This window comes from Vigna radiata, unplaced genomic scaffold, assembly GCF_000741045.1.
Source record: "Vigna radiata var. radiata cultivar VC1973A unplaced genomic scaffold, Vradiata_ver6 scaffold_7, whole genome shotgun sequence".
NCBI classification, from domain to species: Eukaryota; Viridiplantae; Streptophyta; class Magnoliopsida; order Fabales; family Fabaceae; genus Vigna; species Vigna radiata.
The window spans coordinates 2621108-2634089 of NW_014543262.1; the positions used below are offsets into that span (position 1 = coordinate 2621108).

Below are 12982 nucleotides of genomic sequence, written 5' to 3' on the forward strand. Positions count from 1 at the left end.
TTGCCCTTTCATACCTACCCTGTTACATGAATATCATTCTACACCGGTTGCAGGACATCCGGGGGTGTTAACTCTTTGGCAAGTGTACCAAATCGTCTAAAGTAATAAACCGGTAAGACCGGAAATCGTTTTCCAAGAGACTCGTGAAACTAGACAATCGTATAATTTCTAACTAACCTAGACTAAAGAATGTTTCCATAATTTGAGTTTTAGTGAAATTAAAGTAACTATAAAACATAAATGATAAAAGTGATCTTAAGCACTCAAACACTTTGAAATGNAGAGATTAGAAATGCAATGGAATGATATTGTTGGGGGTATGATTTCACCTACTTCACTCTTATGCATGGAAAATCACTTCCTCTTCATTGATGTGTTAATGTCAATCTACTAATTTACTCAAACCCCAATCCCTTGGTAGAAAGAGCCTAGACTTCCTCATTACACTCCAATCCCTTGGAAAACCTAATGATTAATTCCGCATTAAGAAATGAGATTTTAAGACATCCAAAGGTCCTAGTTCTATCCCTAGATACTATTTCCTTTAGGTGTTTAACCCAAGTCAAGGTTTACCCAATATTTCCCAATATCAAGAAACCCTAAATCATGTCATGAGAAGCAACTTCACAACAAGCATTAAGAAAAGAAATTAAACACTAACAATCAATGAAAGAGGTATATATTCATTCAAAACAACATGCTTTACATAAGAGTTTAGTGGTTACATCAATCCCCCAACAATAATGAAACTAGCTCTCCATGAATGGAGAGCTCAAGCTTACAACAATGGTGGAAATGGAAGAAAGAAGAGAACCCAAGGAAGAAGAAGGGTTGTTCCCACAGCTCCTAGCTCGCCCCAAGAGCTCCCAATCAGAGGAAATGCGTCTGGGTAGCAAAAGATCCAAAGTCCCTCGCGTTTTAGGTCTAAAAAGACCTAATTTTTCCACATCAGCATTGCCACCGCTCAGCTGCACCCCAGCTGCAGCCCAGCTGCAGCCTTCCAGAAAGCTGGGCGCTCAGCTGCACCCCAGCTGCAGCCTAGCTTCAGCCTTCCAGAGAGCAGGGCGCTCAGCTGCACCCCAACTACAGCCTTCCAGAGAGCAGGGCGCTCAGCTGCACCCCAGCTACAGCCTTCCAGAGAGCAGGGCGCTCAGCTGCACCCCAGCTACAGCCTTACAGAGAGCAGGGCGCTCAGCTGCACCCCAACTGCACCCCAGCTTCAGCCTTCCAGAGGAGAATGGGGCTCAGCTGCACCCCAGCGGCAGCAACAGTCTTTGCTCAATATTTCCTCTTTTACGTTCATTCTTGCTTCTGTGGTTCTTCCATTCGTCGGTTTGGCCAACAAGCTTCATGTACATGATCTAACAACCAAAAAGTGGGGATTAGTGAAGCAATTTAAAAGAATTCAACTAAAGATGTAGCTACTTAGAAACTTAACAAATTGAGGCATAAGAAAGGTATAAAGCTAAGAAAGAGTTGACATTTTCTCTCAATTCACTACTGAAATCATAGCAAAATATGTCATTATCAGGGGGTGGCGCGAACTTTGGGGAAATTAGCTGCCTATTTCTTTTGGGATAAAATGCGGGAGGACATTCATTCATTCGTCACTCGGTGTGTGACTTGTCAGCAAACTAAGATCCCAGCTCAAAAACTAGCAAGGCTACTTCAACTAATACCTCCTCCTTACAAATGTTGGGAGGATTTATCCTTGGATTTCATCATTGGTCTTCTGTCATACCAGGGCCACACTACCATATTGGTCGTCATTGATCGCTTCTCTAAGGGAGCTCACTTTGGCACTCTTCTTTGTTCCTTCTCTACCTCAAAGGTGGCTGATTTATTCGTGCACATGATCTGCAGATTGCACGGTCTTCCCAAAAGTCTGATCTTCGATCATGATCCACTTTTCCTTAGCCAATTCTGGCGCGAGCTCTTCCGCCTTAGTGGCACCAAATTGCGGATGTCCACTGCTTGTCATCCCCAATCCGACGGTCAAACTGAGGTGGTCAATAAGGTTTTGCAACACTATCTCAGCTGTTTCGTTCATCACAAGTTTTCGTTGTGGGGAAAATTTCTTCCTTGGGCTGAATGGTGGTTCAACACTAGCATTAATGCATATACCAAGATGACTCTGTTTGAAATTATGTATGGATCTCCCCCACCCTCGATTCCACAAGCACTCCTTTCAAACACTTCAAACGCTGCAATTCAATTTGAGTTGCAATCAAGGACTGATATTATCCGTAAACTCAATCGTAATCTACAGAAAGCTCAGTCTAATATCAAGAAATGGACTGACACCAATCGCAGAGATCTCCAACTTTAGGAGGGGGATTGGGCATATGTGCGCCTTTGCCCATATCGACAGGCTTCGATTGCTGGCCCATATCAGGGGAAGTTACAAAAACGCTTCTTTGGCCCCTTCAAAGTCCTTGAACGGATCAGACAAGTAGCTTAGAGACTAGAGCTCCCTTCAACTGCTAAAATCCACAGTGTGTTCCACATTAGTTCCTTCGTCCTCACTTGGGCCCTCCTCCAATATCAGTGTCAGCACTGCCACTAGAGTTCCAAGACAACCACTCTCTTTTAGAACTAATCGCTATTTTAGCCACCAAACCAGATTCTGATATAGTCTTAGTACAATGGAAGGGCCTGCCACCAGAGGAGGCTACTTGGAAACCTTGGATCACTATTCAACAACAATTTCACCTTGAGAACAAGATGCTTCTTCATCCGAAAGAAGATGAAAAAAATATTCGGACCATGTCAACCGTTAGTTGGTACCAATAAAGAGTCCATTAACAACTCAAGTGCTCCCAGACTCTACTGCTGACCGTCACTAAGTGACGTAGTAGCTTTGGCGGAAAAGGGAAAACCATTTTTACTAATGTGATAGAGAATGTGAATTGTAATAATTTGTGGCTATACAGAGCACCTTACGATTGAGCAAAAGAAAAAAAAAATATTGAGTATTAACTTTCTATTATTCTCCCATTATCTCAGTTTCTAGATTCTTCTTTTTCTCTTAGGTTTTTTCCCTTTCAGTCGCCGGCGGCAGTCACAATCAGAAGTCTTGCCGACGACGGAAGCGGCGCCGTTCACCTCTTCGCCACTCTCTGTCGCGCGAAACATCACAACACAACGACCCCATGTTCGCGTCTCCACTGTCTGGATCCCCTCTCACTTTTCCTCTTCATTTTTGTAAAGATGGTTAATTGTTTGGAGAGTGAATGATTAAAATAGATGGTGATTGATTGAAGATGAAATGCGGTGTGGAAAAGAAGGGTGAAGTATGGGTTCAATGATGGTATGGTTGATAATTGGGATGAAGAAGAAGAAGAAAAAGAAGGTGGAAGAAAAATTTGATGGTAAGTAATGGAGGAGAAACGGATGAAGATGATGAAGGATGCCCAATTCTGTGCACAAGAACCGTGCTGAACGAATCAAGAATGACGAGATTGGAAGAAAATCCAGTGGAGACCAAGATCCTGATGGATTAATGGAAGTTTAATTAAACTAAAATAAAATAAATCTCATATTTTATTATTATTTTTTTATATTTTTGACTCTTGTTTCCAAAAATTACGTAAACGTTTATTTTAGATCTTTTGAAACAAAATTTAAAGCAACTTTTTTTCGATCAATTTTTAAAACCCTTTGTAACATCCCAAAATATATAGCTATGTATATATGTAGAATGCATTAAATCATGATAATAGAAAGCAGTTAAGAGTAGTAGATGACAATATAAGTATAAATTACAGTCATCCAAAATAGATGGGAAATTAAAACGAAAAGAAGGACAAAGTACAAGTTTCCAAGTTGTTCAAAATACAAAGCTAGCTAAATATTAAAGGGTCCTAAAGATTGTTTTCCAAAATACAGATCAAAGTAAATAAATGCTAATAGTCTTTCAGAATAAAGATCATCTAAACTAGGAGCTAATAGAGATCCTAAGCACTAGGGGCTGGGTCTTCCTCAGTCTCCAACGCTTGCTCCAAAGATACATCATCACCTACTGCTCACATCCAAAGGATTGGATGATCATCGCAAGGGGGAAGGCAAACAAACACAAACATACAAGTGCAAGGGTGAGCTAAGTCTCAAACAATCATAAATTCATTTCCAACCAATATATCATTTCCAAGAATATTCATACACACATAAACACCTTAGTCATCATAAACATAAGCATTTATTTCATAAAACTCATCAAGACAAGTATCCTATCATGTTAAGATTCTAGACACGTCCGAACTTGGAATGAATGTAGAGCTGGGGCGGGTTGTGCACTTGTGGTGGCCTCTACTGCTTTGCAAAGCCATTGCCGAGGGGTTTCACCCGACCACACACAAGGCTAGTCCGTTACCGCGGAATAGACCTCCAGTGATAGCGCCTACCCTAGGACCTCCCACTACTCTCACCACCCGCGTCAATCCTCTCTAAGTGAGAATGAAAGACCGTTAGAGTGTTAGGGATAACCCCCCATATGGAAGCCTCTCACCATTCATTCAATACACTAAATGATCTCACCTAGAGATCTTACTTTCATATTCAATCCGACCACTTCAATCACAAGATATAGCTCTTGAATCAATAATTCCTCTCAAAGTTTCACACCAATCAAGACTTTTAATCATTTCATAATTCCTTCCATTTGAGTGCATAATTTTAACTCAAACATCAAGCATTGGATATAGTATTGTGACAAAAAAAACAAATAGCAAACAATAATAATAGTGTCCCAAAACAGCACCAAACAGCAGAATTTATTAGTGTAAAACAGAAAGAAAACAATGCTGAAACAGTCCACAATAGTACAGAAAACAGCAATGATTTAAGTGCTGAAACAGCCAGCAAAAATACAGAAAACAGCCAATACAGCAACAAAAAACCTTCTTGACAGCAAACATCAATTAATTTTCTGCAGCATTTTTTTTTTATACTGAAACAACAAGGTTTTTAAGACAGTAATAACAAGCAAACAACAGTATTTTTACAGCAGATATAATAATTAAAATAGGACAGAATCAGTGTTGAAACAATAACTAAAACAATGCTGAAACAGTAAATCAAATTACATAAATTAACAAAAAAAATAGTATAAAAGCAACATCTTTTTGATATATAAATTTCCTCCAAAACAGCCAGGTTTTGTGTAGAATTTTTAATACAAACAACAATTATTTTATATGGATTTTATAACACCTAACAACAAGCTTTTTTTTTTTAAAAAAAAAAAGAAAACAAACAACAAATGATTTAAGTGCAATAACAACAAAGATTTTTTTTTCTCAAAACTCTGCACCTACGACACTAAACAAAAACTGGACAGCAGAGAAAAAAAATAAAATTATATAGATATTCAAAGTTAAAATAAATCCTTGCAACATTTTTTTTTTCACCTTTCCTACTTTTCTTACTTTCTTTAATCTTAATAAACCACTTCCAATGTTAAACTAACCAATCAAAATGCTCCCAGCTTTATAACCCTGCACCCATTCTAATTAATATCAATCATACACCAATTGTATTCCAAAAGTTAACTTACCAACCCATTCACTTGGTAATTTCCCAATGCTTCATACAATTATATCACCTTTACTAAAATAATTCCATACCCTTAATCTCATCATATACCACGTTATATGCCAACCAATTCAATATCCATTCAAACACATGTCAATTCTTAAATTTCATAACAGAGCCTACATCATTTATATAATCCATCCAACATTAATTCTTGAAACTTTCTTCATGCGTACACCAACTTCCACAACATATTTAACCATTAAAATCTAATCACAATCTCATTCAAATTCTCTAAACAATGCACTCAAAATCATACAAAGCAATCAACCACATATTCATCAACACAAAACAGAAACTAATTCACCAAGACTCAATCAAACAAAATAAATTAAATTAACTCCCCTTACCTCTAGTGTAGACAACCAAGTTCAAGAAGGCTAGAGATGTCCCACGTCCTATGGAAACCCTTATGGTACCTATAGATCATCAAATTGATGATAGAATAAAAATTTTAGAACCTAATAGAAGCTAAAAATTTGAGAAACGTGAAATGGGTCACATGCACCCAAATTTTGTTGCATGATTAAAACCCTAGGTGAAAAGGAAGGAAGGGGTTTTTCTTACCAATTGGGGAAACGAAAATTCAATCGGTAGAAAGGTTGCTCTTGAAGCCTTGATCAGCTAGGTATCTTCTGTTCAACAAGCAAAGGATCAAGAATCTGAGTTTGAGATGGAAGGAGTGGTAAAGCATAGAAGAAAAGAGAGAGTGTTTGAAAGAAAAGAGGGAACTGTTCTTCAGAAACACAAATTAAATGTGGGTTTTAGAAGGTTAAGTATTTTTACTTTACTAATATTATTCAACCTATCCTATGCTGCCACATGTGCACACTATTTGTTATATTTTTATTTATTAGTTTTATTATTATTATTTATTTTATTATTATTTTTTTTTTTTTTTTTTAGGCCTTACACCCTTTCTAAATTATTACTTTTTAAAACAAAATTTAATTTTTATCCTTTTTTATTTAATATTTATTTTTGGATCTCTTGGAAATAATTTCTTATTTATCCGACATGTTGACATATTTACATTTATATATTATAGATAATAAATACTATTTGAGTTAATATTATTACATCATATACCACATATTTTTATATGTTTTTCCTTTTTCAGATTCCCATGTCACGTGGCACTATCTGTTTAAAGATTTTCTCTTTTTTAAATGGGATATTATTTACAATTAGTTTTAAGTTAAGAATAATTTATAAATGGACAAAAAGTTATGTTTAAATATTTTTACACTAAAGATGAGCAGTATATGATATTTAAGTATATTTATATTTGATTCAATCGTATAAATATTTGTCTAAAGTCACTTTACCTTAGTCACGTATTATAATATTATGGAAAGCAGATGTGACTCCTTTTTTGCTGTTTTCCCATTATATGTCACCATTCACAGTTTCGGATTATGCTTCATTTTCTGCAGTGACAAACATCATCCGAGAGAATCCATAAACAGAATAGGTATGGTACAACTAAAGAATGCTTCTCTGTTAACTTAGCTATGAATATTTTATCTTTTACATGCTGCTCGTTCTATAAGCCTTTGAATCTGAGGCTCAGTGTAATAATTGCTGCCGTTCTCTATTTAGCCTTATAATGATCAGTGAGCACCACATATTTTCTGTGCTAGAGATTTTGTTCTTGATCTGAGTTTTACATATCCTGTTGAATTAGTGTTAGTACTTACTATGGATCTGGATGGAATGGCTAAAATCTCCTTGTTGTTGGTGGGGCTTTGGCTACTACTTAACTGGGCAGGGTTGTTGAGTGTAGATCAAATGAAGTACAAGGACCCTAACCTTTCAATAGATGCTCGGGTTGAGGATCTTCTTAGCAGGATGACTCTCGAGGAGAAAATTGGTCAAATGTTGCAGGTTGAGCGGAAGCATACATCTGCTGATTTGGTCAACAAGTATTTTATTGGTAACCACTTTACCTTTTCTTGGTTTTTTGTTTCCCATTTTTGTGGTATATTCACTCAATTTTTTTGGTGTTTTGAGTAGGTAGTGTAATGAGTGAGGGAGGGAGTATGCCGGCTCCACAGGCATCTGCTGAAACTTGGGTTGACATGGTGAATGAATTTCAGAAGGGTGCTTTGTCAACCCGGCTTGGAATTCCAGTGTTTTATGGTGTTGATGCTGTCCATGGCCACAACACTGTTTACAATGCAACTATTTTTCCTCACAATATTGGTCTTGGAGCTACCAGGTATATTGATACCAGACATAATTATTCTATTCTTATTTTATTGTTATAAGAGATCATTGTAGGTATTTGATTTTGCTGGTTAGGGACCCTGAACTAGTTAAGAGAATTGGAGCTGCAACTGCCCTTGAAGTTAGAGCAACAGGAATTCAATATGCTTATGCACCTTGTATAGCAGTAAGTAACTACAATAAGATTTTTATGCTCTCAACTTCTAGAGATCTTTTAGCACAGGCTTGTACTCTCTGTAGGTCTGTAGAGATCCAAGATGGGGTCGGTGTTATGAAAGCTACAGTGAAGATACTGAACTAGTTCAAGCTATGACCGAAATCATACCAGGATTACAAGGGGACATCCCTCATAATTTACCAAAGGGTGTCCCTTTTATCTCTGGAAAGTAAGAATTTTAAGAACAAAATAACTTAATTTTTATATGATTGCTCTAGTATCACTTAGTTGTGAACCTTAGTAGTTGATATTCTTGCTCTTCATTATGTTGAATTGTTAAACAGCATGGTCAAAGCAATGTGCTGATTTTGGAGTCATTACTTAGTTTCTGAATACTCATATTTCTGGACAGAGAAAAAGTTATAGGCAGTGCTAAGCACTATGTGGGTGACGGTGGAACAGTCAATGGGATTAATGAGCACAACACTGTTATAGATAGAGATGGATTGATGAAAATTCACATGCCACCTTACTTGACCTCAATCGATAAAGGTGTGGCAAGCATAATGGTCTCTTACTCCAGTTGGAATGGTGTAAAAATGCATGCTCACCATGATCTTATTACTTCCTTCCTCAAGAATACTCTCCATTTCAAGGTAAAACGATTTGTTGGTCGAATTACCATTAGTTGAAACCTGTTTATCATATCATATGTGCACATTTTTTATATAACCCTTTGCCTTTTCTTGGATTACGTCAGGGCTTTGTCATTTCAGATTTTGAGGGTATTGATAGGATCACAACTCCACATCGTGCAAACATCAATTATTCAATCGAAGCAGGAGTTTCTGCTGGCATTGACATGGTTGTTTATTTAGGACAAAAGTACATCATATAATATAACTGGTTTGTATGGTACCAATGAGAACACGTCTAACATAGTTTCACACAATGCTTGGTTTTGCAGTTCATGTTTCCAAAGCTTTACACAGAATTCATAGATGGTCTATCCATGTTGGTGAAAAATGAGCGCATTCCCATGAGTCGAATTGATGATGCGGTGAGAAGAATTTTGTGGGTTAAGTTCATGATGGGTCTTTTTGAGAACCCTTATGCTGATTACAGTATGACCAAATATTTGGGAATCCAGGTTAACTATTTTTGTTTTCCTCAAGCACTTCCTTTTACATCCCCTAGTTCACAAATACATATAGGGACACGTTGTAAATGTTAAGTGTTTACCAAAATTCTCAACAGGAGCACAGAAATTTGGCTAGAGAAGCGGTGAGAAAATCAATGGTCCTTCTGAAAAATGGTCAATCTGTTGATATGCCTTTATTGCCTCTTCCTAAAAAGGCACCAAAAATACTTGTTGCTGGAATCCATGCAGATAATCTAGGATATCAGTGTGGTGGCTGGACTATAGAATGGCAAGGAGTCAGTGGGAACAATCTTCTTAAAGGTTAAGATATGTGTATTTTGTTTGTTCTTTTCTAATTATATCATCACTATCAATTATTTAATGCACCTCTTGTTTCTTATTATTCTTGTCAACTTTTGTTTGACCAGGGACTACAATTCTCAATGCTGTGAAAAACACTGTTGATCCTGAAACCACAGTGATCTACAAGGAGAACCCTGATGCAGAATTTGTTAAATCCAACGAATTTTCCTATGCCATTGTTGTAGTAGGAGAGCCTCCTTATGCTGAAACGCATGGTGACAACATGAACTTGGCAATCCCAGACCCTGGTCCTGAGATTATAAGAAACGTGTGTGGAGTAACAAAATGTGTGGTTATTGTAATTTCTGGTCGTCCTTTGGTGATTGAACCATATGTTGGTATGATAGATGCACTTGTTGCTGCATGGCTTCCTGGTAGCGAAGGCCAAGGTGTGGCTGATGTTTTATATGGTGACTATGGTTTCACTGGAAAGCTTCCAAGAACATGGTTCAAATCTGTTGATCAACTGCCAATGAATGTTGGAGATCCTCACTATGATCCCCTTTTCCCATTTGGGTTTGGCCTTTCTACCCAAACTACTGAGGCCTTGTTCTCTGAGTAGTTCTCATTTTCATTTGTATGTATATCTGCATCAGTTTCAAATGTTTTACACATTTTGTTTGGTTTTCTTTTCCCTTAAGCTGACATTTCAGATGATCCCAGTATTATGTTGGTTACACTTCTCTCACTAAACTATTTAAATATAGAAACTACCCAAACAAAAGCACACTAACTGCATAATCAAATGTAGTAGACAGACAAGCATGAAGGTGCATTTCTTACCTTTCATGAGAAACAACCATGATCATCTATAACAGTTAAAAGGTATCTATGTCCGTGAATGGAAGAATAAGCAAGAAGACTCCATATATCAGCATGAATTAAATCAAAAGCATTAGAAGAAAGATTGTTACAACGAGGAAAAGAAAGCCTGTATTATTTAACTAAGTGACATACATCACACACCCTATTATTATTAGTGTATAAGTTAGGAAAAGATTTACAAATATGATGAAAAATTTTATCAAGATCAAGAGGATAACCAAGTCTACAGTGTTAGAGATTAATTTAACATTTGTTATTGCAATGAGCAATATTAATGAAATAAGTTTTTGACGAACAAGATGTTGACAACGAGTTTTTTTATTTTTTTTTATTCACTTTTCATTCTTTCATATGTAAAATTCAAACAATACAACTTTGGCTTCTCATTTAAGTTTTAAATTCTCCTAATTATTACAAAGCATAACATGACCATTAACAACATAATATGACACAATAAACTCCAAACCTTTGACTCTACAACTCATAAAACTACTCCAACATTAACTATCCCCTTAAAATTACCCATTTAAGTTTATTCAACAAAACTCTACCATAAACTTAAATGCTTCTACTATCCTTCATCCTAATCAACTTTTTTCAATCAAAACAATTGACAATGAATTTATAAAAATGTCTGCAACTTGTTCTCGACTTTCCACTTGCACTAGGTCCACATTGCCTTAATTTATTCTCGGATGAAATAAAAATGAACATCAATATATGTTTGCTCATTTCATGATTGATTGGGTTCTTTGTCAATTCAATTGTTGACTTGTTATCAACTCATATCATAATCTCACCTTCCTATTATAGTTCCAACTTGCTTAGCATGCTTCATGACACACATACTAAGATGTTGTTACATACTCGACTTCACACAATGAAAACCAAGTGAAATTCCCATGAAAAATACATATCAAGATGTACTCTTCTTGATGTAAATCACCTCACCAATCATTGCTCAAGGACCTTACTAGTCGATAAGTATTAGACCTACTATAGTATAGGCCAAAAGTAACATCGTTTCTCCAACATACCTCAATATTAGCTTTAGCGCCGTCTGGTGTGTGTAGCTTCTGATGTACATATCCTTTTTAGGTCTTCTCCAGAATATTTCACGCTTATTTTGTATTTTTTAGCACTTGTTATCTTCTCAAAACCATACTCATCTATAGCTTGTACAACATGTACATGGTTATTTTCAAGGCATTATTTTGGACTGCAATTAGACTCACGGTGTTTATTGGTTTTACATGACATTTTTCAATCATCTCCCTATTATATTGAGACCTAAAAAGTGCCTTCCACTAGTGTAAAATAGGTTTTTTGTATCGAATTTTTATACCTGTCAAAATCTACTAGGTATAGAAAATTGTGCGGTGGCATTATAAAAAATAAGAGAAGATTTTTTTATACTGATTTCTTTCAGAACAGGTATACAAAGTGGCACGGTGGAAAAATTGTAATAAATGATAAAGATTTCAACACCGGTTGTACTAATAACAGGTATAGAAAGTGGTTTTTCTATACTGGTTAGATTTAGAACCGATATAGAAGTAGTGTGGTGGCAAAAATGTAATATTGGAGTACTATTTTATATTGATTAGTCACTATAATCGGTATAGAAAATTTGATATTTTGGCCCAACCATCCTTTCATGCTTCACTTTCTTCCTCGACGCTTCTTTTCCTTTCTTGTCGTTCTTTCTACCATCTTCTTCTCCTTTGCTTCTCGTATCTCCATATCACGTCAAAATCACTCTCATACTCATGGGTTTTGACCCTGCCCAGAAGTATTACATCCTCTATTCTTTTATGTTTGGGCATTGTATAAAGTTGACAATGTCTACAAATTAGGGTTTTGGCACTACAAACGAATGGATATTGGAGATAACCTATCATGAGATCAATTAGGATTTTGTTTATCGCAACGCCACCGTCATTCCCACCATTGCCGCTTGTCGTTGCGCCACTGCACCATGATGTCATTGAGGATGCCGATTTTATTCTTCCCGTATTCTTTAAATAACTAATGCGCAACTAGGGTACAATAACCACCACGAACCACTTGTCATTGTCAATGTCAATAAACGCACCACTGTCTACAGTCGAAGGTGCCACCGAATTCTTATTCTTCGTGGTTTAATGGAGACCCTGGTTTGTTCTTACTTTCTACACTAAAATGGAAAAGCTAATATTGAAATCTCGACAGGGTGCTGAGTACCAGGAGTGGTGCTAATACTCAGTGGAAATCTCAGCAAGATAGCTGAATACTAAAAGTGATGCTAATACTCATTTGTAATCGTGTGAAGATTATAGTGGAACCCTCTACGAAGGAGACTAGGCATAGCTTAGTTGGAGCGAACCAGTATAAAATTCTCTTATGTTATTTTTTCTTCTCTTAATTAAACGAGTTTAGCTTTATATTCCAAAATACACAAACTTCCAAGATAAACGATCTTTTCTTTTTAAGGAAGTTCTTACAAAACATTATAGTGGAAATATTTTGAATAGAACGAAAATCTTATCAACTCATATACACATATTTCAAGTCGAGTGTCTAAGCCTTCAAAAGAATATTTCAAAGGCTCGATAACATGCTATATCAGAAGGTTTGTGATAATTACTATTCAACCCCCCTCCCCGCCCTTTCTAGTGTTTTTCAAGTACTTCACC

General features: G+C 36.5%; 1 protein-coding gene and 1 long non-coding RNA gene across 4 annotated transcripts; one reads left to right on the forward strand and one right to left on the reverse strand.

Annotated features, from left to right (window-relative positions):
- Positions 1–3720: 3720 nt before the first annotated feature.
- On the reverse strand, positions 3721–6394 carry LOC106753874. The gene is made up of 3 exons (XR_001375252.2): positions 6160–6394; positions 5943–6011; positions 3721–4021 (listed from the first exon to the last, which is right to left on the reverse strand). It is a non-coding gene; the product is annotated as an uncharacterized LOC106753874 (long non-coding RNA).
- A 521-nt stretch (positions 6395–6915) lies between these two features.
- On the forward strand, positions 6916–10159 carry LOC106753993 (beta-glucosidase BoGH3B). 3 transcript variants are annotated; one of them, XM_014635917.2, is made up of 10 exons: positions 6916–7066; positions 7280–7528; positions 7609–7813; positions 7897–7987; positions 8062–8207; positions 8391–8634; positions 8739–8843; positions 8946–9128; positions 9236–9440; positions 9548–10159. In XM_014635917.2, exons 1-10 carry the CDS (start codon positions 6943–6945, stop codon positions 10042–10044), a joined length of 2049 nt encoding a protein of 682 aa, XP_014491403.2. In that variant the 5' UTR covers positions 6916–6942; the 3' UTR covers positions 10045–10159. The 3 variants fall into 3 exon arrangements, with proteins under 3 accessions (XP_014491403.2, XP_014491405.2, XP_014491404.1); XM_014635919.2 differs by having other exon boundaries at positions 7364–7528; XM_014635918.1 differs by lacking the exon at positions 6916–7066 and adding an exon at positions 7100–7208 and having other exon boundaries at positions 7364–7528.
- Positions 10160–12982: the final 2823 nt, after the last annotated feature.